Source organism: Mchenga conophoros, linkage group LG22, assembly GCF_057382185.1.
Source record: "Mchenga conophoros isolate Kocher_MC1m ecotype Shallow Benthic linkage group LG22, M_conophoros_male_GT1.1, whole genome shotgun sequence".
Lineage (NCBI taxonomy): Eukaryota > Metazoa > Chordata > Actinopteri > Cichliformes > Cichlidae > Mchenga > Mchenga conophoros.
This window is the reverse complement of record NC_140546.1, coordinates 26,750,692-26,774,676: the sequence shown is the minus strand read 5'-3', so window position 1 is coordinate 26,774,676 and position 23,985 is coordinate 26,750,692. Positions and strand designations below refer to the sequence as shown.

At 43.4% G+C, this 23,985-nt stretch overlaps 2 protein-coding genes across 4 annotated transcripts in view; both read right to left on the bottom strand.

The window, feature by feature from the left end:
* trit1 (tRNA isopentenyltransferase 1) overlaps positions 1-6,642 on the bottom strand; it is a 48,856-nt gene extending 42,214 nt beyond the window's left edge. Inside the window, exon 1 of one of the 2 annotated variants that reach the window (XM_085262565.1) lies at positions 6,325-6,642. In XM_085262565.1, the coding sequence (XP_085118691.1) occupies positions 6,325-6,483 (159 nt within the window). In that variant the 5' untranslated portion in view covers positions 6,484-6,642. The remainder of the gene's footprint in view (positions 1-6,324) is intronic. The other variant, XM_085262564.1, reaches the window with a different exon arrangement.
* An 885-nt stretch (positions 6,643-7,527) lies between these two features.
* On the bottom strand, positions 7,528-14,265 carry myclb (MYCL proto-oncogene, bHLH transcription factor b). Of its 2 annotated transcripts, none has more exons than XM_085262659.1 (3): positions 13,986-14,265; positions 12,397-13,081; positions 7,528-10,627 (listed from the first exon to the last, which is right to left on the bottom strand). In XM_085262659.1, exons 2-3 carry the CDS (start codon positions 13,031-13,033, stop codon positions 9,849-9,851), a joined length of 1,416 nt encoding a protein of 471 aa, XP_085118785.1. In that variant the 5' UTR covers positions 13,034-13,081; positions 13,986-14,265; the 3' UTR covers positions 7,528-9,848. The 2 variants fall into 2 exon arrangements, with proteins under 2 accessions (XP_085118785.1, XP_085118786.1); XM_085262660.1 differs by having other exon boundaries at positions 12,397-13,078.
* Between the last annotated feature and the right edge of the window lie 9,720 nt (positions 14,266-23,985).

Below are 23,985 nucleotides of genomic sequence, written 5' to 3'. Positions count from 1 at the left end.
GTTGGAGAAAGGCTGGCAAACTCATGAGACTCACACCAGCACTGCAACAGACTGGTGACCTTTCCAGGGAGTGCCTCGCCTCTCGCCCTATGACAGCTGGGATAGGGTCCAGTCCCCTCCTTCCCTACGACCCTGATAAGCAATTAAGAAAATGGATGGATGACTAACTGAATCAGAGGTTGGCATAAAACAACTTTCTGACACGCTTCAATTTTCCTGAAAATGCAAATCCGGCTCAGTCTACTCACGTACAATGCAGTCCACATAAAGGTTAAAGCAGTCAGCAAAAACAGCTGCTTTTCCACGACGCCACCAAGTCAATAAAATGCATGCAATGCGATTACAGTTCTGCAAGTAGGCTGCCACCTGGACATATAAGCCTGAACACGACAGCCACTCATAGTGTGTGTGGAGCATTTCCTGATGTAAAAGAATAACAGTCACTCTTTAATTGTGTCCTTGCACTCATTTCTACAAATCTCCATTCAACCTTAAGATTAAACAAACTTCAAAATCACTAGAAAATAATAAACTTGCAATATCACCCTTTAATTTTCTCAAAAATCAACAGTGCGCCTTATAATCTGGTGCACTAGATTATAAGGCAAATTCGCATTCTGGTTGTACTTACTGACCTCAAACCGATTTTATGTGGTACACGGCGCTCAAAAATCTGTCAAAAATGTTTTAGTAGAACTTGGGTAAGCTAGGAAGCTGTACCGTGACGGTTCCCGAGGGTTATGGACAAATGCAATCGCATGGCAGGATGCTGTAAATGGCCCAAACTTCAGTCAGGAGAACAACTGAGATACAGTGGGGCAAAAAAGTATTTAGTCAGCCACCGATTGTGCAAGTTCCCCCACTTAAAATGATGACAGAGGTCAGTAGTTTGCACCAGAGGTACACTTCAATTGTGAGAGACAGAATGTGAAAAAAAAATCCATGAATCCACATGGTAGGATTTGTAAAGAATTTATTCGTAAATTAGGGTGGAAAATAAGTATTTGGTCACCTCAAACAAGGAAAATCTCTGGCTCTCACAGACCTGTAACGTCTTCTGTAAGAAGCTTTTCTGTCCCCCACTCGTTACCTGTATGAATGGCACCTGTTTGAACTCATCATCTGTATAAAAGACACCTGTCCACAGCCTCAAACAGTCAGACTCCAAACTCCGCCATGGCCAAGACCAAAGAGCTTTCGAAGGACACCAGGAAAAGTATTGTAGACCTGCACCAGACTGGGAAGAGTGAATCTACAATAGGCAAGCAGCTTGGTGTGAAAAAATCAACTGTGGGAGCAATCATCAGAAAATGGAAGACATACAAGACCACTGATAATCTCCCTCGATCTGGGGCTCCACGCAAGATCTCATCCCATGGGGTCAAAATGATCATGAGAACGGCGAGCAAAGATCCCAGAACCACACGGGGGGACCTGGTGAATGACCTGCAGAGAGCTGGGACCAAAGTAACAAAGGTCACCATCAGTAACACACTACAACGGCAGGGAATCAAATCCCGCAGTGCCAGACGTGTTCCGCTGCTGAAGCCAGTGCATGTCCAGGCCCGTCTGAAGTTTGCCAGAGAGCACATGGATGATACAGCAGAGGATTGGGAGAATGTCATGTGGTCAGATGAAACCAAAGTAGAACTTTTTGGTATAAACTCAACTCGTCGTGTTTGGAGGAAGAAGAATACTGAGTTGCATCCCAAGAACACCATACCTACTGTGAAGCATGGGGGTGGAAACATCATGCTATGGGGCTGTTTTTCTGCCAAGGGGACAGGACGACTGATCCGTGTTAAGGACAGAATGAATGGGGCCATGTATCGTGAGATTTTGAGCCAAAACCTCCTTCCATCAGTGAGAACTTTGAAGATGAAACGAGGCTGGGTCTTCCAACATGACAATGATCCAAAACACACCGCCCGGGCAACAAAGGAGTGGCTCCGTAAGAAGCATTTGAAAGTCCTGGAGTGGCCTAGCCAGTCTCCAGACCTCAACCCCATAGAAAATCTGTGGCGGGAGTTGAAAGTCCGTGTTGCTCGGCGACAGCCCCAAAACATCACTGCTCTCGAGAAGATCTGCATGGAGGAATGGGCCAAAATACCAGCTACTGTGTGTGCAAACCTGGTAAAGACCTATAGTAAACGTTTGACCTCTGTTATTGCCAACAAAGGTTATGTTACAAAGTATTGAGTTGTATTTTTGTTATTGACCAAATACTTATTTTCCACCCTGATTTACGAATAAATTCTTCACAAATCCTACCATGTGGATTCATGGATTTTTTTTTCACATTCTGTCTCTCACAGTTGAAGTGTACCTCTGGTGCAAATTACTGACCTCTGTCATCATTTTAGGTGGGGGAACTTGCACAATCGGTGGCTGACTAAATACTTTTTTGCCCCACTGTAATCCATCCACATTACAAGGTTAGTTATTAACATACTGCAACCACACGGGAATAGAGCAGCTGCGAGAGAATTCAACATTAATGAATCAATGGTACGGAAGTGGAGGAAGCAAGAAGAATGAGCTGAGTAAATTTTGACTTATCTGACTGTTATGTAGGGCTGGGTATCGTTTAGAGATGGACCGATCCAATATTACGTATCGGTATCGGTCCGATACTGACCTAAATTACTGGATCGGATATCGGAGAAAAATAAAAAAAATGTAATCCGATCCATTAAATATAACGAAAGCACCTCACAAAACTTGCAACACGCCGTAACTCACCTCAGAACGTTAGCACGTCGGAGCAGTATGCATCACGTGATAGAGCGGCTGTGGCATGCGGGACCTGTCGGTGGTCTGGATAGCATGTGGAGCTTCGCTAGCAACCCGGCATTTCATCTCCGACAAAGTTATCCCGAGAGAAGTAAAGCAAGTGTGTAAGTCCATCTCTGAATGTTTGTAAAGCATTCCTGCGTTAAGCTTAACAAGCGACTGCCTCTCCTGCTGCTACTTCAATGGTGAAACTGCTTAACGATCAGCTGATCGGCTTTTCTGTCGCGAGTCCGTGTCTCTAGTTTGCTTTTGGCCCACTTTGCACCAGAAAGAGGAAACCAGCGGCTGAACAACAGCAGCACATTTAAGCTTGATAAGCTGTTGTTAGAATTTATTTATTATTACTTTCTACTCGAGGATCTTTTTCTACGTAGCTGACGCTGGTAACTGTGCAGGGGCGGATCTAGCAAAGTTTAGCCAGGGGGGCCGATAGGGCATTAACAGGGAAAAGGGGGCACAAAGACATACTTTTCTTTCTTATTCTCATTTAAAATGTCGAGCTTTTAATAAATAATTATCTGACACCCAAAGTTTTAATTTGATGTAAAATGAATAGAAGTCAATTACTGTATATAGTAACTATTAAGTCTAATATATATACCCTAGTAAGCTATAGTACTTTTTCCTTTGGGAAGGTACCATCTGTGCAGTCTGCAATTTTGTTGAAGAAAGATGTTGAATCTATTTAATATTTCTTGAAAAATAATTGATTTCAGTGCATTTTTTTTCACACTGCATCAAATTAAGGTTGATTACGTCGATTAAGCATCATGAGGTGGAGCGTGAGGGGTGGTTCCCTATTTTTTATTTATTTATTTTTGTTGTTGCTGGGAGTTGGAACCCTATTAGTTAGGTTGCTTAATATTTATGCTAAGTACTCTTTAAAATACCAGAATAGGGAGGATGGTGTAGGTTTAAGTTTATTAGATTGATCAGTATTGCTGAACTATGAAAAAATTTTTTTTGCATACAGGTATAACAGAATAGCTTTAGTGTAGTTGTTTTAAACTTCAGTATGAACTTATACAGTTTTGTTGATTAAAAAACACTATATCGGATTCATATCGGTATCGGCAGATATCCAAATTTATGATATCGGTATCGGTATCGGACATAAAAAAGTGGTATCGTGCCATCTCTAGTATCGTTTAGGTTTTATCTGATACCGGTGCCAAACCGGTACTTTTGAAACGGTGCCGGTGCTTAAACGGTGCTCAAACCGGTGCTTAAAGAATGGAGAACACAAAATTGGTCCAAAAACCTCTCATGTTCAGCTGTTTTTTGTAAAAAGATAACAATGTTAGCCTTTTCTGCAGCTATGGGGCATATATGGCATCACTCTTGGCTGGAAGCAGTGCTTAAACAATGGAAAAAACACAAACTTTGTCCAAAAACCTCTCATGTTTAACTGTTTTCCACTTTTTCTTTGGTCATTTTAGCCTTTTTGGCCAGGGTGAAGGGAGTATCTGCCATCAAACAAGAAGACAGCCGCATGTAACTACAACGGTGTTTGCTAGTTCACCTTACATGCGTTAATGTAATAACGTGGTTAGCCTACTCAACGTAAATTACACACGAACAACATTAAGCTACTCACGCAGAGAAGAACGGCTGCTGCTGCCATCATCATCCGTCATCATTTCTGCTACACTAGCAGGACTAGGGGCCAGGACTGTACTCTTCGGGTTCTTGGGGGATGTTGCTAACTCTGGGTCCGATAACAGGGACCACACCCGCAGTAGATGTGCTTGGTGTGAGGTCTCACAGCAAGCTATCAAATATGGTGCATTTCTCGGCTTTTAAAAAAAACGCTATGCGTAGCCAGGTGTCTCATCAGATTTGAGGTGTTACCTCCTTTGACAGTATCACAGTATCAGCTTAAAGCACTTGTTGCAGGCTGCTGAGTTTGCATATTTTGCTGTGAAGTACAGCCAGACTTTTGACCGCTTCGCCTTGGACATTTTTAATCTGTAGCTCTGCTCTTATAAATAATATTTGTTTTTACTTTTTTTAGTTATAATTACGTAACATTGATTAGTCTATATTGAGGTCACATCAGATTAAAATGAATTCAGTAAATAACCAGATGATATTTAAGTGTTACCTTAACCTATCGTCTCCACTTCAAATGACACACTTTGTACAAGTTCCGCTTTAAACTCCTCACTCCTTAGCTACACCAATAACTTTTTATGGGTGCTGGTGTGTATTCCAAATGATGAAACAAACTACTCTGTCTCCCAACTCTCTTAAGGTTGACTGCCTCCATTAGCATTTTTCATTTTTGATGTTATCCTCTGATAGCTAGCTTGTTAGCTTGAAGGTGCAGTAAAGTTGCTGCTGCAGCAAGGAGGGACAAAACTTTCTGGTGCCTGGTCAGAAATTTGGCCAGATTTGGCTTGCAGGTGTGACTCATCTATATTCATGCTTACGCTGTGCAACACTGCACAGGTTCCAACCAAAGATATCACTCTGACAAGTCTTTCTCTACCATAGTCTTCACTGCTACACAAGTATGATTTTTATTTTTACTTATTTATTGCAAATAAATGAGTAAAAATGAACACCTCACTAAAAATGGTGATAGTTGAGTGAAGTCCTGACATCTATTAAGCACTTCCTATATGTATTTTTCATGCTTGATAATACAGAGATCCATATGTATATGTATTTTATGTTACTGAATAATACCATCCAACAACCAAGAGCTAACCTCAGAAAACTACAGCTCCTCTAATGATCTAAAGTTGGCTCCAAAACCAACTCATTCTCAAATTCAGCTACAAAATTGTGACAGTGGCTATGAAGAAACTTTTGGTTTCTCTGTAGACAATCTCAACTTTCAGAGCAACTTCAGAGGAGGTATGTGAGGCAGAAAAGAACTGACAGATTTGCACCTAGCTTTGGTGAAATGCTACTACCTGCTAATAAGCTTGAATTAGCAGGTTTTTGTGTTTGCACCTGCACAGTTTATGCTAACTACGCTTGCTAGCTTTAGCTGATGACAGTGCACTTCAGCCATAGAAGAATAAATACGGTCAAGTTTGCCTCCAAAAAGGGCCAAAGTACCAACACTGATGTTTTAAAATGCAACCAGAAACCAACATCAAGGTGGTTGCGTCCATCTTTTATATACAGTCTGTGGGTGCTACAAACCAAAGCTAAAGCAGATCAGACAAATTTTGAAACACTTACCCCTCCGCTGCTCGAAGACCTCTAAGGTAAGCGTTACATCTGTTAAACTATGCTATAATGACCGTCTGACGAAGTTTCATATTTTACGTCTTGACGTTTTATTTTCCTATTGTCTGCTATCTGGCGCACTGATCTGGCCTTCTACGTCTTCTCTATTAGTCAGCACCACCTTACATGACGTGCTGCTTCTCTGAATTCGGATCTACCTTATTTATTTATTTATTTATTTTCACGTTTTGCTCTCCCTTTCTCCAAATATTTCAACAACCGGAGGGTCATGTAAAGCATAATGGCTGCCATGTCAAGGACTCCCTGCGCATTCCCTCGTGTTCCTACCTGCATGGAGTCGGCGCTGATTATTTCCCCCTGAAGCCGTTTTCCGATCTCGATCGCTAGCTTAGACTTGCCGGTGCCGGTAGCTCCCAAAATCACTACTAAAGACGGGACCATTGCTCTCCGCAGAGCACCCTGCACGCTCAGAGTGGAAGCCGCCATGATGCTGCGTCATCGGCGCCCAGCTGACGACCGCGCGCATGCGCTGTGAGCACAGGAGACAGGAGGAGGGTTCTGTTGCCGAGCAACGGGGAGCCGTTACTGCTGTAACATTATTATTATTATTATTATTACTACTACTATACTGGTTCAGTCTTGTCGCTGGTATAAATTAAATTGACTGGATTAAACGGTTTTACTGGCAGTAACCGGTTCCGTCCAGTTCCGAATTAACCAGCAACCAAGTTATCATAACGGTAGATGGCTTTGATGCTGTATTTTTGCACCAATCAGATCGCTCGTTGCTACATTCAGGGTACCCGTGCGATGCTTTTTGCAGATACATTTAACCGCATAGTTGGCACTGTTTCTATGGAAACTGCCAGCGCTCTGCAGTAGTGAGCAAAGATGTTTATTGCCATGGTGAAGATGCTACCAAGAGTTACCCTGGAGACCGCATAGAAGAAACACTGGATGAGGAGTGGGGGGGATTGTGTTCACTCATTCACAGTGTCTGTGTGTAATAGAATTGGATGCTGCACATGTCGAGCTCATATTGTGGGTTCACAAATTACCCTAGGATCTTTTATCTCTGCTTAAGTGCAAATCTGCACTTTAATTGAATCCTTGTTTCATTTTAAGCCTGTTGTGGTGGTGTAGAAGTCCAAAATTATGAAAACTGCAATGCTGTTTGTACCTCACAAAAGGAAAAGCTTTTCAAAAATTTTACAGCTTTACCCCCAGAATAAAACTTTAAAGAAAGGGTGTCAAATACAAGGCCTGAGGGCCAGAATTGGCCCACTAGACAGCTTTGGAAAATGTGAAGGATGTCATAAATTTTGGACTTTTAATTCTATTTTTCTCAAATTTTGCAGCTTTTCCTGCTGATAAGACCTCCCCATGGCCATTCAGGGTTTTTTTTTCCCCAGCTGACTATGTTGTGAAGCGCTACTGTGTGCGCATACGTCAGTGCAACAACACTGACTGGCAAATAGGTTTCCCGTTTCTGCTGTTGATTGTCTGATTTCTGTGATATACTCAAGAAAGAGAGACAAATGATTGATTTATGAAGTCAAACCATGGAATTTATTTACTTTTCTGACTTACTCTTCATACACTGAGGCTTATGAGGTACAGGAAAAAGAAAAGTGCTGAGACAAGGTCCCAAAAAAAAAAACAAAAAAACAAAACAAAACAAAAAAAAAAACGAATTCACTGCTACTATGACTGTGCTACAGCAGAAACCAGTGACCATCACACAAGGGGGGGGGGGGGGGGGGAAGAGACAAGCAAACAAACAAACAAACAAACAAACGAAACAAAAGCAACAACAACAACAACTACTACTATGTAAACCACTGTCATGGGTGTACCCTGCTGGGGGAAAAACCTGACTGGGTTTACTGGTGGTTTGTGCTGAATTAATGAGCATTAAGGAGGAAGCGGGGGGGAAAGCACACAATTCTTCAACCAAATCCATTCATCTCCTGCTCTTAAAGCTCACTTTCTCCCATCTGTGGTGGCTCCTGAGGTTGTTACAAACAGCATAATAACAGGTTACCCCCCCTTCCAAAAGCACAGTCTACAGCCATGATACGAAAGCTGCAGTCTACATGGATTTTCCTGAGAGCGAGTGAAGCTGGAAATAAAACTCATCGTTTACAGTACTCGATCCGGGGCTACAGTGTCCTATTGCATGGCTTACAGGACAACAGGCACCACCAGGCTTGCACAAAAAAGAAAAAGAAAAAGCAGAAAGCATCGACATCAAGGCTACACACAGCCGAAAGTTTCATCAGTAGATCCTCTTAAGTCCACACACCATCCATAACACCTGCACTAGATCTAAGAGCGTTACAGCTATAGTGATTGAATTGTTTGTGGTGGGGTATCCAATCAAGATACACAACTTTCAGCACATAAACCACCAATAAAGCCCAGTCCACTGCGATTAACCAAAAAACAGTCATTAGCTCACACTGAAACACAACTTGGTAGGAAAATATAGTATAAAAACTTCTGACTGGTCTGATTTATTATTTAAACAAATGAAGAAACCCCAGAAACACACAAGTATGAAAACAAGGAGGCTCTGAAAACAGTAACAAATGAAAAACATTGTGACAAAGTGACTAGTGTGATCAACGTTCAAAGTGTTTTATTTTTACTTTTTTTTCCTTTTAATAATCATTTTATTAACAAAAATAGAAGCTTTGAGTGGTCTCTGAAAAGCCAGCAAGCTTGAGCCAAAAAACAAAAAACCAACTAGGGCGAGTATAGTAGACAGCTCTGGTTTTGGTTTGGAAGGGACTGTACAGGAAGTGTACTATATACATAACATCCAACTGGACAGTCTACATACACTGAAAGGCTTCTAAAGGCATTACATCAATGCAAAAAACAGGAAAAAAAAAAAAAAAAGACTTCATGAGACAGCAAGATGAAAAAACATACAGCTGAACCTCAGTGGGCTTCATCTACAGGCATTTTTTGAGGGGGGGGGACAAAGATTTCAAATCAGGTCCTAAAAGATTCTCTTAGTTAACTAAGGGATGCTGACATTCATCTTCTGGCTGGTCTCCATGGCACAATACGAAAAGACAGGCGGGAACATTCTTGGGATTTTTGCTAAATTTGTATCTTCTCCAAATAACGCAACGAAACAGAAGGGCAAAGCCGATGCTTTTGAAACGTCTGACGATTGAGGGGGTAAGACACCGAAAGCTGCAATCTGGAACCTGCAGGCAGAGGAGTCGGGACTTCATCTGCTCGAGACGGACATGATAACACTGCTCCGCGTCTCTGGCTGGCCAGAGGTTAGAAGTAGTGTGAAGAAAACAAGAAAGGGAAAGAGATTTGAGGACAATGACAGATAAAAAGAAAAACAAAGGGTCAACATGTTGGATATCAAGAACTTGGAGGCCATGTGATGGAAAGTACACAAAGACATTTCAGGGGGGGATGTCGCAGCTGTGCAAGCGCAACAAGAGTCTGTCATAATCGAGGAGGTGGTGCAGCAGTTAACGACACAGTCGCGGCAGTTTCGTCAAACAAACGCGGCAGGCCGTAACAAGCGACAGTGTGGGCTTGGGGGGGGGGGGGCTGGACAAACCTAAAACTGAAAGCCCACGCATACACCAATCCACAGATACCCCCGTGTGATCACCAGTCCCTAAGCTTGCTGTCATGACTGCTTGTGGCCTCGTCAGTCACTCAGAAGCTAATGTGCAAACCACAAAACAAACAAAAGAAAAGGAAAAAAAAAAATGAAATCCACCCGCACTATTCCAAGTGAACATTAGTGTTTTTTCATCCTCACAGAGTCCCGTTCAGTCCTGTGAGTGTACGTGTGAGGTGCCGGGTCAGATTCAGGAGCGCTTAAGCTGCGCCAGCCTCTGCAGCAGCTGCAGCTGCCGGGCTTTCAGCTGCTTCCTCTCCTGAGCCTTCTGCCGGTCGCTGGCGTGCAGCTGCTGCAGGTACTCAGTGGCTCGGGTCAGGATGGCCACCTTGGGAGTCTTGGGGCAGTCCGCCAAGCCCGGGATCTCGTCCCGCAACGACAGAAAACGTGAGCGCAGGTCGTTCCGCCGCTTGCGCTCGAGAAAGTTGTGCGCCTTGCGCTTGTCGGTGTCCTCGCAGTCGGACGACTGCGGGCTGGAGAGGTGCAAGAAGGAGGGGGGCTTTGAAGGGGATCTCTGGGGGTGAGATGAGGAGGATGAAGGAGATGACGGCGAGGCGGAGGAGGTAGGAGAGGAGGCGCTGAGGTTAGGTGACTCCGACCTGGCCACGGTCATGTGAGGGTTTCTGCTGTCCAAATTCACTGGTGCGTGGCCGGGCCGGGGCTGGTGGGAACTAGAGTTCTGGGGAGGCGGCGGCGTCACCTGAGCCGATGCGTTCTCCTGCCGAACCCTCTTCCGCGGCGGCTCGGGTGCTGTCGGCAGAGTGTCCGGGGAGGGAGCGGCGTAGTTGTGCTGCTGTTGGTGGATTGAGATGTGGAAACGCTTCATGCCGGGGTCGAAGGGGTCAGCTCGTACTGTGATGGTCACTGGCTTGCGGGTGTTGACCAGTCGGCGAGGTTTACGCTGCTGCTTGTGCTCCACCGTGACCACATCAATCTCCTCTTCATCCTCATCTTTGTCATCATCATCATCTGAAGGGGAAAATAAACAGGTAAGAAACTGGATAAATGTGTGTCCAAAGAGAAGAAAGACACAGAGTGAAGCGTTTAAGACTTAAAATGCCAGCTGAGGTGAGCAGCCTGACTGACACGCTCGCTCTAGCCTCCCGCCTCCTCAGGCCAATTAAATGCTTCTGCGAAAAAGATATTCACAGAGCCTCGCGAAACCTGCATGATCTCCCTCACTCACACACTCTCACCAAGGCTCTGAATCATCACTGCATTAGTTCAGCTCCCTGAGTGGAAATTCCCCCTCTTCATTCATGTGCACAGAGTGAGCATGAGAGGGAGAGACAGGTTAGGCTGTGAAGCACTCAGGTGCTTCTTCAACTTGTTAAAATGAGCCGACTAATATCCAGCGCTGCGAAACCCATTTGTTCCTCTATTTACTAGAGTGGAAACAGGGTTTAAAAGAAATAAATAAATAAAATAAAATAAAAATTTTGACTCCATTCCCGCAAATCGAGTAGACTCCCAGGAGACTTTCAGCACTCTTATAGATTAAAACACACTCTTAAGTAACTAAGATCACAGCAAGAAGAGGGGACAGACACAAAGCTGGGAGTAAGGCGACCCCAGCTATTATCCTCAGCAGCACTCATGTGAAAAGCAAGTCTCAAGTCTCATATTACAAAAGCATACAGGACGGACTCTCCAGAGTAACCCTATAATAGCTCTTTACTGAAGCTTAAACACACATCTGTTTCCCGGGCTGGCTCATTCTCCTCCTCTCAGAGCTCCTGTCTCTCCATGAAATGCTCAACACTGTCAAAAAAAAAAAAAAAAAAAAAAAAAAAGGACTGTGCAGGCCCAGCCTGAACCCTCCTGAACGGGCTAATCCCCCACTGCTCCTATTCACAGCCCGGGCTGGCTCGGCCCAAATACACCCCCCAACACAATTGGCGCCGGAGCCTGTTGAGCGGAGGAATGCAGCAACAAGTTCCCTTTGTGGCATTCCACACACGCTCCGAGCTCGACATCACATGGCAGCCCACATACCAGACTCGATCACATGGGTTCGGGGGAGTGGGGAAAAAAAAAAAAATACAAAATTGGGAAAAAGTAGGTCTTGTCTCAGGGAAAATTTAGGCGAGACAGAATAACTAAGGTGTGTGTGTGTGTGTGTGTGTGGGGGGGGGGGGGGGGGGGGGCTTCTCAATCCCTCCCAGTTACATAAAGTTCCAATAATAAGTGTTCTTTATTGAATTCATGTCAAATTTGAGGTCAGGGAGAGCCGGCAGAGAGAATATTGTTATCATAAGTCAGACTGGAGGAGAGGAGCAGGGAGAAGTAGCAGCTGGTCTGCTGGATCCCTGCCAAGCAGCAGATGTTTGGATGGGTGTGTCGCTCTCTGGGCTTCAAGCATGTGTTGCATGCACCAAAGGTAACGCAATGCAGTCACCATCATGTGCCATGCCAGCCATTACTGCCAAGATGGCTGACCAAAGCAATAAAAATGTAATAAAAAAGACTAAGTTCAAAAACAAAATACCTAAAAGTCACTGATCCAAGCAAACAAATGAAGGAGACTTAAATAAAACATGACTGGGCGGGTCTGGAAGTTCCAGTGTGTTAAGTACTGTGTGTGTGTGTGTGTGTGTGTGCGCGACAGGGATGTGGTGGAAACAGAACAAGTAACTATGGCCACTGAACTACCTGTTCAACGTCACTGTGACACACAACTGCACAGAGAAAGAGCTACCATTCACGCTGTACATCAGTGCGCTTCACCTGTTACTGACCTGAAGAGTCGCTCTGTGATTCGGAACCAGAAGACACTTGTTTCTTGCATCCGCCTGTTATCGGGAACGTGAGAACCGCGGTGGGGTCCACGCAGTCCGCAGCCAAGCCGCCGAGGGCAACAGTGTCACCGGGGCCACTCTGCACCCTCCCGGGGGAGGTGACAGCGGACCCGGCTGCGACTTTAGCGGCCACTCCGGTCCCGGGACAGGCAGAGTACCGCTCCCCTACAACTCTCTCCAGCTGCTGTCCGGCCGAGAAGCCGCTCCACATGCAGTCCTGGATTATGATAGAGCTTAGGTTCCCGAACGAGTCGCCGGTCGTAGCCAGCTTGCACGGCACATCCTGCTGATGCTGCTGCTCATCCTCCTGCCCCAAGAACTGGGACACCCACTCCAGCTTGTCTCCGAGAGACGGGTAGAGCAGTCCGACCCTGCCCGACCCTTCCACCGCCCGGATAGGGGACATGGGCGGGGTCGGCACAAGCTCGAATTTCTTCCATATGTCCTCGCTGGGCGCAGTGGACTTGAAGAAATCCTCGTCCGGGTCGTGGTCGTCGTAGAAATAATGTTGGTAGTGGTCGAGGTGGTCCATGTCCCAGTTTTCATAACGAGGCGCGGTGGAGCTAATGCCCGGCATGGGTGGCTGGAGGCAGCGGGGTGAATCACTCCCTGTTCCCGCTGTCTGCTGAGACACACACACAGAGCCGACAGCTGGATCAGAACTGAGCCTCATTCGCATCAGAAATAATAACACCGCTGTGCGTATTTTGTTTTTAATCATTTGTTTATTTATTGGGGGGGGGGCGGGGGGTCCGACCCTGTGGTAAATGCATAATGCATCTATTTTCATGCATCGCTGCCTGTTAGATAATGATGCAGTTTATCCTCGTAAACAGCGACCTGCCTTTGAGGAAATAAACCTCCACCTTAAAAAAAAGAAGGTGTAACAGATTACTTAAATCACTAGAACCTTGTTTGCAAATCGGTAAAGACTTCATAAGACAGTATTTGGAGAGAGTGGTAGTGGAGGTGAAGACACTGACTTTCAGGCATAAAGATTCTCCGCTCACATGCCGCAAGGTTTAAACAACAAAAACAAACCAAAACCAGAACACCAGTCTTGCTGCAGCTGTTGAGAAGTTCAAAGTTTCGCAACTGTCTCATTACATAACACTGTTTTAGTAGTAGGATACTGAAGGGAGGGGCGGGGGTGTTCCGCTGACTGCTCAGCAGAAAACAAGGCGATTAAAATGGGACTGAAAATAGATTAATTGGACAGACAGGCAGCAGGTAGCAGCCCCGGTACTCCCGGTGAGGCTGCTCAGACCGGAGAGCCGCGCGTAAAGCACTTTATTTGGCTCCTCCTCGGCTCGACTCCTTATCAAGCTCAAGGAATTCAGCTGCGTCTAAAAAGCCGATCAGTTAATTAAGCAGCGGGCGCGCTGGAGATGCGGCTTTTCCATTCGTCAAACCCCCAGTACACACCCCTCTCCGAATAAAATTAAAATAAAAACTTTAAGCGGTTCACTTATTATCTAAACCATCCACGTGTGCGTTTGGGTGTCAGCTGTGAGGAGTTTTTTTTTTACCTGGTGCCCAAAGTGAAAAACCTGTCTGCGTCTTCATGGATCCGCTGTGCGTAATTACACCACTAAGAAAAAAAAAAACACACAGAAAAAGCAGCAACAGTGATTCCTTTACAAGCAATCTGCTCCCAAATTGAGCGTCCCTCCCTCCCTCTGCTGCTGCGCTCGGTGTCTCTCTCAGGTGGTAAACAGTCACCGAGGGTGAACGAGTCCGTTTGGTCGCGGTCCCACCGCTCAGAGGGCTGGATAGGCTTCGGCTGTGGTCACTTTCTTTGCAGACTGCTGCACTATATGATCCGGGGGAAGGACTCTTGGCTATTCTGCATAAGAGGCGGGTCGTAGTAGGAGAGCCACGCCCGCCGTTTAAAGGTGCAGCACACTGAAAAATAACAGCCCGGAGCGCAAAAGCGAGAGTGCGAGCTGAGTGTTATGACACAGATTTCGTAAGGTGACAGCGCGCTGCTTTTGCAATAATTACGCACACGTAATAAGAGCGTGTTTATTTGTGTCCGTGCACATGCACAAGCATTTGCATGTGCGTGGGAAGGAGAGCTTTAAGGGTTGATTTTCTGCATCATGTGTAAAAGAAAACAGAGAAAACACCATATGCTGGAGTGTAGTGCAGTGAGGCTCTCAGGCATTTTGCATAGCTTTAGAATTTTTAAATGCTATTGCCTGCTGAGTGAACACACACACGTAAACACACACAAGCACGATTTAGGCTGCTGTTTCCTCCTCTTTTGTTTGTTTGCTTGGCTCATGGAAGTTGGAGTCGAACAGGTTGACGGTCCTTTGCTAAGGTGTCTGTTTCTCTTTGGAAGTAACAGGTGGCAGCTGATCGTGTGGTTTATTGCAGTTAATAAACAGCTGTGTAATTGTTTGTTTGGCCAGGGTGTTCCCCACCTTTTGCCCTATATGGCAGCTGGGATAGGCTCCAGCTGTTGGATGGGGGGTGGATTTGTAACCCCCCAGCTCTTAGTGTTTCACTGAGCTTATGTTCAAAGCTTTCTGCACGTTGAAATCTGTGATGATTTCAAGGACTCATGTATATTTCAGTGTTCTTTTCATGTCTGACTGAAAACCTGACGGTCAGTAACACTTCCTATGACTGACAACAAATTAGCAACAACACTGCTTGAAAGATTTGGCTCACAAGGCACTTTGTGATAACCCTTTTCCATCTCTTCTCTTCTCCATGGTTATAGAACTGAGGGGTGAAGGAGATACTGTGCGTGTTTACTTTCGTGAACCACAAATCATTCAGTGGTGTATCAACTCATAATTCATCATCATATTTTGGGAGTCACTGTCGGTGGTTTTGTTGCCTCACTGAATAATGTCACAGCAGCTTTGGGTTGTTTTTTTTACCCCCCTAACTAATACCTCTGGTTCTAAATGTTTTTTGTTGTTGTGTATTTATGCATTTGTTCTAAATTCTGGGGGTCAGATTTAAACCAAGTAAACACATCCATCCATCCATCCAATTCAGTCTTGCTAATAAATGAAAATGTAAATAGTACAGAAGAGAGAAAGGAAACACCCTTCAGTGTTATGAGTGTTGAAGCTGCATAGTTTGTCCACCAGAGGGCACTCTGCAACTTCCTGTTGGTCGCACAACCAGCTGCTCTGAATTTAACTTTAAATTAAGTATTTTCATTACTTTGGTACTGTGGAAAAACAAAAAAGCTAGCATAATTTTGCTCTCCAATTTTGATGTTACTGTTTTCGAGGCAAAAGCTGTTTGTCCAATTTTACAGTATGGTTAAAGTAACAGAACACTTTTAAAGTCACAGCTTCCTTGGCTTTCAGACTTTTTGAGAAAAACTCTCCTTCTCCTTTTTTACTTCTGGCTTTGACTTGGTTACCAACCGGCCTGTCAGTGCACTGTGCCAGAGCAGATGCTGTACAGCTGCTATGTGAGATCACGAAACCGTGTGAATCACAACGTAAGATCGTATGGCTGTATGAAATCTTGATTCATGTGTTGGGATGTAAAAAAGATCCACTGGTTAAAAAAATAAAGGGCTATAATATGGATGGGCAAGTTCAGCAACAGTGAAGGGCAAGCAGTTATTGATGTGTGTGTGTGTGTGTGTGTGTGTGCGTCTGAGTGTGCACTTCCTTCATGTGGACATATGGCTGCAGTATCTGGTGTCGACCATGCATCTGACAGTCTGTGTAATCAATATCAAGCTTATGATGTAAAGCCCCCCCTCTGAGAGTGTCACACACACACACACACACACACACACACACACACACACACACACACACACACACACACACACACACGGACAACTGCTGACACTTGTTTTTCTTGCCATATGAAACCAACTCGCTAGTGCCATTTTGGAGTAAACCATCCCGCACACTCTCTCTTTAGCACGATGACTGAAGAACATCCTTCCCATAACTGCCCCTCTTCAGCTGCCCCTCCAGCTTGAAGCAGACAGCGTGAAATCCAAGTCTGTCCACCTCATCATCCCATCAAACACAGCAGACACCACCCTCCTCATTTTTCTTTTTTTTTTTTTTTATCTCAAACCCCATCTTCCGTCACTCATCCTCTATTTATCTGTCTTCAGTTCTTCCTGCCTACTTTTCACTATGACCTCCTTCATCCTTTTATTCCCAGTCACCTCTGATCAAAAGATTTTGACCCTACATGAAGCCGGGAGACTTTAGAGGGTTATATCTCCGTTTTCCCAGAAGATTCCCTACAAAGACGCAGTACTAACAGACTGGAGAAACAGAGGCCGCAATCTCTCAGTTTTCCCCATCTGCATCACTTTCTCTCTCTCTCTCTCTCTTAGCCCTGATATCTCCTTCTCTTGCCGCTTTCATCTCATTCCTCTCTGCCCTCTGCCTTGTTTCCTACTTTGAAATGTTTAATCTGCCTCCCCTCTTTGAATTAATCATCAAACGTGAATAAGAGCAAGAACCCGCTCCTTAAAGTGTACAAAGAAATGTCTTTTTAGATAAAATAAGTAAGTGAGTTTAAGGAGTCCCTGTGGTTCTCATCATTTACATGTACAAGAAATTGTCTTATTCAAAGACAACATTTAATCGCAGTATGTAAATTTGATTTGGGGAAAAGGCAGATCCCTACATGGATGTGTTGTGGTGAGGCTCAGTGGGAAAACACTCATTTGCACCAGTTCCCCTATGGATCTGTGAAGCTTTTTGCATGAAAATAGGAGGGGTAGTTTGTGATGCGCACTGATCTTACTGATACATATAGACAGTCTCATAGGATTACTGAAATGTTATTACTCACGAGGTCCCAATTAAGTGCTATCTTCTCCCAAAATAGGGACACTCATAGTGTTGCGATGCACTTTACATATTAATATAAAACAGCATGTTTTCTTGTACATAACCAAGCTGTTTTTGAGCCCAAAGCTATCTAAAGCCTGCACGGCCACTGATTCGGGATCAGTGCCTATGGCTTGCGTCAGCAGGGAAGAGACAAATCTACACTTTGGAGTAATTTGTGTTGGAGACTTATTGTATTAACAGCTTTGGAAAGTGCTCAAAAACAGTGTTTTTTTTAAGACAGTTCCTGAAGAAAATAAAATCAGGTTATTAAACATTAAAGTAAACAATGAGGAAACTTCCACTGTTATCGAGTACCCACCACCTAAAAACGTCATTTTAGCCTCTCCCCCCTAAAGCCATCTTTCTGGCTTCCCCTTGCACTCATAAATTTAAACAACAGGTGGGCGGGCCTTCTGCATTGACTTCTAATGAAGTATTACATCTATGTACTGTGGACTCATAAAGAATAGTGAAGTTACCCATTGCATCGCCTCCCGTAAGTCTTCATGCACATAACTAGTGCATATACATCTGATTCTTTTTCTTCAAACGCTCCCTGCAGCTTTTGTTATGGCATACTGTGCATAGAACAGGGTATTATTTCAATGTGATTTGGTTGCTTCTAATCATTAGATTAAATTGGATTAAATAAAGCCGCAACGATCCCCATGGGGTTGCTGGAGCAGCAGCAAACGATATGAGTTTATCATACAGAATATGCAGATTATTAAAACGATGACACTTAATATGCAAAGAGAGCGAGAAAATTTCTTTAGTAGAATATTAGTGGGATGTGAATAAATCAGCGTAGGCTACCTTAAATAAACTTGTGTTATTTGAACTTATTAGATTTACACATGGATACGTTTGCTGCAATATACTCAGTTTCCTAGCAGTTGGCAATGATGTATCAGAAAATAACACATTGGTTTGGGTTCTTTACTAAATACACCAATCAAGTCATCTTCTGTCATGAATACGATTATTTATGGAACAGATAATTATGTCAGTGGAAGGATTTATTGTATCGCAGAAAGAAAAGTAAAAGAAAAACACCCCAGTGAAAAAAATGAAATGGAGTTGGATAGCGAATGATGGCCAGGAATGTGAGCATAGAGACGGGAAAACAAGTCACCACCACCCCCTTTCTTGGGTCACCCTTCCCGTCATTTCTGTAACCACCCCCACTGCACTCGACTCTTTCCAGACTGATCAGTGAGCACCTAGTCTGGATTCCAACCATCAGTGTGTCTGTGGCGTCCGCAAATTCACTTAATGTAATCTGTGAGACAGGAGAGGAAAAGTGACAGCTGCTACCCACTGGATGGTGTTGACCTCCTGCTGAAACACACACAATACAGAGTGCGTGGATTGCCTTTTGGTCCAGATGCTCATTACATTGAACTACAGAGACATATGTCCATAAAGTGTATATACAGAAAATCTTCTCAAATCTTTAACCCTGGAGAACCCATTGGGTCAAATTTGACCCCATGGTTTCCCTAGTAAACCAATGGTGTTGGATCTGACCCCATGGGTTCTCCAGGGTTAATACTTTAATGCACAATTTTTCTGATTGTCTGTGAACTCCTCCTACAGGAGGAGGATGAGGAGCTGAGGAACCAAACCTGGCATGCAGATACATCTTAGACCACTGAAGGTTCTTATTTACTATATGTGTCCGGCAACCACCTACCAATGAGCTAAAATTACTCATTTGCAGTTTATCTAATGTGTAACACTTTACAAAAGCATGTTGTCAGTTCAGTTTTGCGACATGTAATTTTTAAGCACCTAGAAATATTTTATGCTTGATATATTATGAAGTCACTGTGGCTAGCAACAATCTAACTAAAACTACAGATCAAACAATATTCTGGCATGGTTATGTAATAATAATAATAATGATAATAATAAAAGTAATGATGCAACATTTAAATTGGCTTTTCATATCTGATGAAAGTCTGTTTGCTCAACTGGCCTAACTGTAAGCCAGGTGGCTAAGTGTGAATGCTAAAGTGGGCTACAGACTGCTAAAGGGAGAAGCAGCCCTTTTGGCATTGTGCAGATTTCCTATCCGGTCGTTAAGTGATGACGTGACAAATCCTACTTCTGGGCCTAAAGTAGTCTGCGTTTAATATGGCTTTTGTGTTGTTAACATGTTTAATGTTTTGTATTTTCTTCTATTTAATCTCAAAAAGCTCCTAAAACAGTCAGTGATCACTGTTGACCTCCCTCGGCTTTTATTACCGCTAATCATTTATTTAAGTTCAGTTTTTAAAACCTTAGGATGTAACTACAGCCCAGCCCATGCAGCAGTATATGAATGACTAATCTCGTATTGTGGATGGATTATCTCAGTTGTTCTCCTGGCTGAAGTTTGGTCCTTTTACAGCATCCTGCCATGCGATTACATTTGTTCCTGACCACCGACAACACTCACTTTAACTTTTATCGAGTGGAAAAAAAGTTAGCTTGTTTATATTATGCTAACATAGCTGTGTCGCTAGCGGTCACGTAGCACATCATTATATACCAGCTAGCCAAACTTCAGTAACCCTACAAACGTCACTGCTGTTTAGTTTTCTGTCTTCATTTATGTTGGAAGTGATAGCAGAGCTGTACGTTTTCATTTGTTTCCAAAACCCCGCAGTCAGGACATGCTATATTGTATTTAGATAGAAGCTAGCGAGCTAACTTCCTGCTAACTTCTAACTCCGTTAATTGTCATAAATTCCGTTTTCATGGATGCCTGGATGTTAAACTCAATTGTTACACCTGGTAGAGCAGAAAGCTGATCATTTTATTAAAGATGAAAGACTTTAGACAGTTTTTCAACTCTCAGTAATGCCATAGTGATCGTTTGATATATGGACCTGCAGTGGAGTTTAGGCCCAGACACGGCTTGTGACGTCAGACTTAACGACCAGATTTCCGTGTTTAACTTTTTAGCCTTTTTTTTTTTTTTTTTTTTTTTAAATTTCTTTTTAGTGTTGTCAGAGTTAACGAGCTAACCGCGCTAACACGTTGACGCCGTGCAGCCCCATGCACGGGGCGATCCGAGCTAACTCGCTAATGGAGATTTGCCGCATTAATCCAGTTATGGCATTAACGTCATTTTAACGAAATTAACATTGACAGCACTATTTTTTTCATGTAGTTCTGACTGTACTTGGTAAGGTGCTAACTTGCCAACTAACACTTCTTGGCCTGGTTAGCAATTAGCATCCATAAGCACATTGCACATACAGATGATTCTAACATAGAACTAAAGCTATGCAAGCATTTCACAGACTTCTTTAGTGCAATTTATATCGCAGCAGTCAGTTTTATTTATTTGAAAAATATGTATTTAAAAACATTGCAGAAGAGACGGATGCCACAAACACGCTTGAAATGGCTCTGCTGAAAGACTCAAAGCAGACAGCTAGCAGCACCAGCTGCTTGTGTTAGGGCCATAAACATATAAATACACAACCATTGGTTGGCCAGTGCAGCCACAGCTTTAATCATAGATAACTTAAGCCTTATTAATGCAGTTTGAATGAATGGCTGAGTTATAGAAATATTTTTAACGCTATGGGAGTGTGTGAGTCTTGAGTCACTTTTTGCAGTTTTAGCATTTCTGCATCAGGTTATGGGACTATTTTAGCTGCTAGATCAAAATCTGATTATAATTCCAGGGCTGCCTGTTCACACTGCTCAATGTGTCTATCATTCCTTATCAATCTACCACCACATTCATCTTGAATAGTTTCTGAGTGTTAAACTCCATAAAGGCCCATTAAGATTTTATTTTATGACCTTTATTTTTAGGTTGCTCATTCAGTTGTGAATACCTACAGTTACATTGAACGAGGATTTGGTACACTCACATGGCCTGTGTATTTGTGGACTTTCCAGCAGTGATTGCGAGAATGAATTCCTTTCAACTAGAAAATCGAAGCATCATATTTTCACTAACTGACAGAGTAAATTACACAACATCTTGTTTGTGTCTCATGCCCGTCACCATATAACCACAGCAGTGTGTAAAAAAACAGCAACTTTGCGTAAACAAATGAGAAATTGATTTTAATCACATGGCAGCACAGCTAATGATTATCAGTTACAGAAAAGGTATGGAGGTGACAGCAAATCCATACAACCTTGTGAGGCTATAATACAAATACCAAAGGTACTCTCAGGTGTAACGCGTGGACAGATAAATGAACTCTGCTCCTTACATTCGTCTGTTCCCTGCAAGCCATCCGCACTGATTGACAAGCAGTTGTTACTCAGCTGCTCCTCTTCTTTCTTCAGTGACTTTTATTGCATTCTTGGTCAAAATCAATTCTGGAGGAACAGCCTGTCAGCACAGACTGTACCCCGGGAAAGATACGCACACAGAAAAAACGCGAGAAGGCATGAGTGTTACAAAGAGAGTGGGGTATACGGGATGTGCCAGAAAGCAAGGGAATGAACAAGGGTCTGCAGGAGAAGAGTATAAAAGGAGTGGGGGGATGGAGGGGGAAGATGCTGTGCAAAATAAAGAGTTAGCAGGAGGGTGGGAGGAATGTAGACAGGACTGGGTGAAATGAGCGATCGGGTAAAAAAATTATTATCCATCAAGCGAGCGAGGAAAGGGAGAGAGGGGAGAGAAAATGAGAAATCAGGGATGCGATGTGATAGCAGTTCACAGGAAGAGAAAACAATGCAATTGCATAACTGATTTGGCAGGGCTGTGATTCTGAGCATTCTTGAAACGTTGCTCACACTCACAACTACACACACAACACTGGCATGCGCACGATCTTGCACACCCAGTCAGTCAATACAAGAGGACAGATTATATCGCATAGATGCACACAAAGTGAAGTAAACAAATACACGCTAATAGCCTGCGAGTGTTTTTGCTGATAAATCACCTTCTGTTTTTGTGTCTGTGCTACGTAACTGTTGTCAGGAATTTGTCAATGTGTGTGAGTGTGAAGTTCTTTCTGTGTTCTAATCAACACAGCTGATTGTTTTGAACGTTTCTGGCCTTCTGCTCCGATGCCCATCACGGTTTTGCCCGTTCATCACATGAATGCCTGGTTTTCTCAAATAACAGCTGGTTAATGCAAATTTGAAACAAAAATTTGAATTTGCGTACAGCGAAAAAAAGAAAGAGTAGAAAGGCAGAGGAAAGATAAACAGATATCAAACTAAAACTTGTACAGTTACTTTAGTAACTCAACCTTGTTTTAATATACCATACCAGATAGATCAGTTTTAAGATGCAGAAATGCTCAGTGTCAGTTGCTTATGTCAATAATACAAGTGCACTGCAATCAAGTGGCAACCTCTAGAGCTTCAGGCAACACAGAAGCTGAATAATCTTTCATTTCTCTGCAGACAAGTAAACATAAATACTGATTCAAAAAAACGAACATGGTGCCAGCCTAAATACTAATACTGAGGCTTGAAAATCCATCATCTAAGAATGAATGGCTGATGTCACTTTGTTGGTTATGTCCATCTTTTAGATACAGTCTACTGTGACCAGGGTTGTAATGCATTCCAAAGTAATCACAAGTGTTGGCAAAGAGTAAACAGTCACTATGAACATTATAGAAAAACTAAAAGCTACAGTGAACACAATATGCCAGACTTGTACACAGTTCATAATGCTAACATAAAGCTAGCAGCTGGAGATCCTCAGACTCAGAATGAGACTCAAGTGTGTGTGTATGTCAACTCCAGCAAAGCAGCTGTTTTTATTTCTTTCATTTATTTCTACACGTGGTTTTTCCTGACCTAGAATCACGGTCACAATAATGTTTTTCTGCTAAATGCTCTATCAGCTGTTTTCAACCAACTTTTCTGTCAGCTTTGTGGTAACACACAAATCATCTTCTGTATGCCCTCATTTCCATTTCTCTAACAAAACATAAAGAAACGAAGGGTGGATCGAGACTTTTGCAGAGTACAGTAAATGGGTAAAATGAGTTCATGTTAAACTTAGACACGTCATATATATCATTTCTGTGCCACTGCAGCTTTTTGTATGTGTCCTTTGGTTTGTTTCCTCTCTGCAGCGACTCACCACATAGTTTTCAGCACTCAGACATCTTGTGGTGAGAACTGATGTTCTGACTCGTGACTACCTGACTGGATCACTGGCCTTGAAGTTGAAAATGCAGAGAGACAGCAATTCTGTTTAGCCTACATGTCCCCCCCTCCCCAATGCATTCAGCTGCATTATCGTCCATTGCTCTGTGTTTTATAAGCCGTGTACAAAATATGGATAGCTCTAACCACAAAAGGCCAAACTGCTGTCAAGGCTAAAGAAAACACAGTTTTAACTATTGAATTAGCCTACGCACACTGCAACACAAGTACAATTTTATTGAAGAACTTACAGAGAAAAGCCTGAAAACTGAAGCTGAACCTGCGCTCCGCTCACTGACGGGGACAAGCACTTCATCTGGCTTTTGAACACAATGGAAGATGTAACCTTGACAACCTGATAAGGAGCTGTCAAAACAAAAGCCAGGACAAAAAACAAACAAAAATATCTGTCGAATATAAAAAAATACCACATAGTTGAGAGGTACCGGCTAGATATAGTCGGGCTCACCTCTACGCATGGCTTGGGCTCTGGAACCAGTCTCCTGGAGAGGGGCTGGACTCTGCCCCTGGTGAGAGGCGGCGGGCTGGGGTG

What these genes read in the sequence shown, in the direction of transcription:
- myclb (XM_085262659.1), bottom strand. Translation starts at nt 13,033, where the DNA reads ATGCCGGGCATTAGCTCCACCGCGCCTCGTTATGAAAACTGGGACATG. An exon ending in ATCACAGAGCGACTCTTCAG is followed by an intron (nt 10,628 to 12,396) that starts GTCAGTAACAGG and finishes TTTCCCCTTCAG; the next exon opens with ATGATGATGATGACAAAGAT.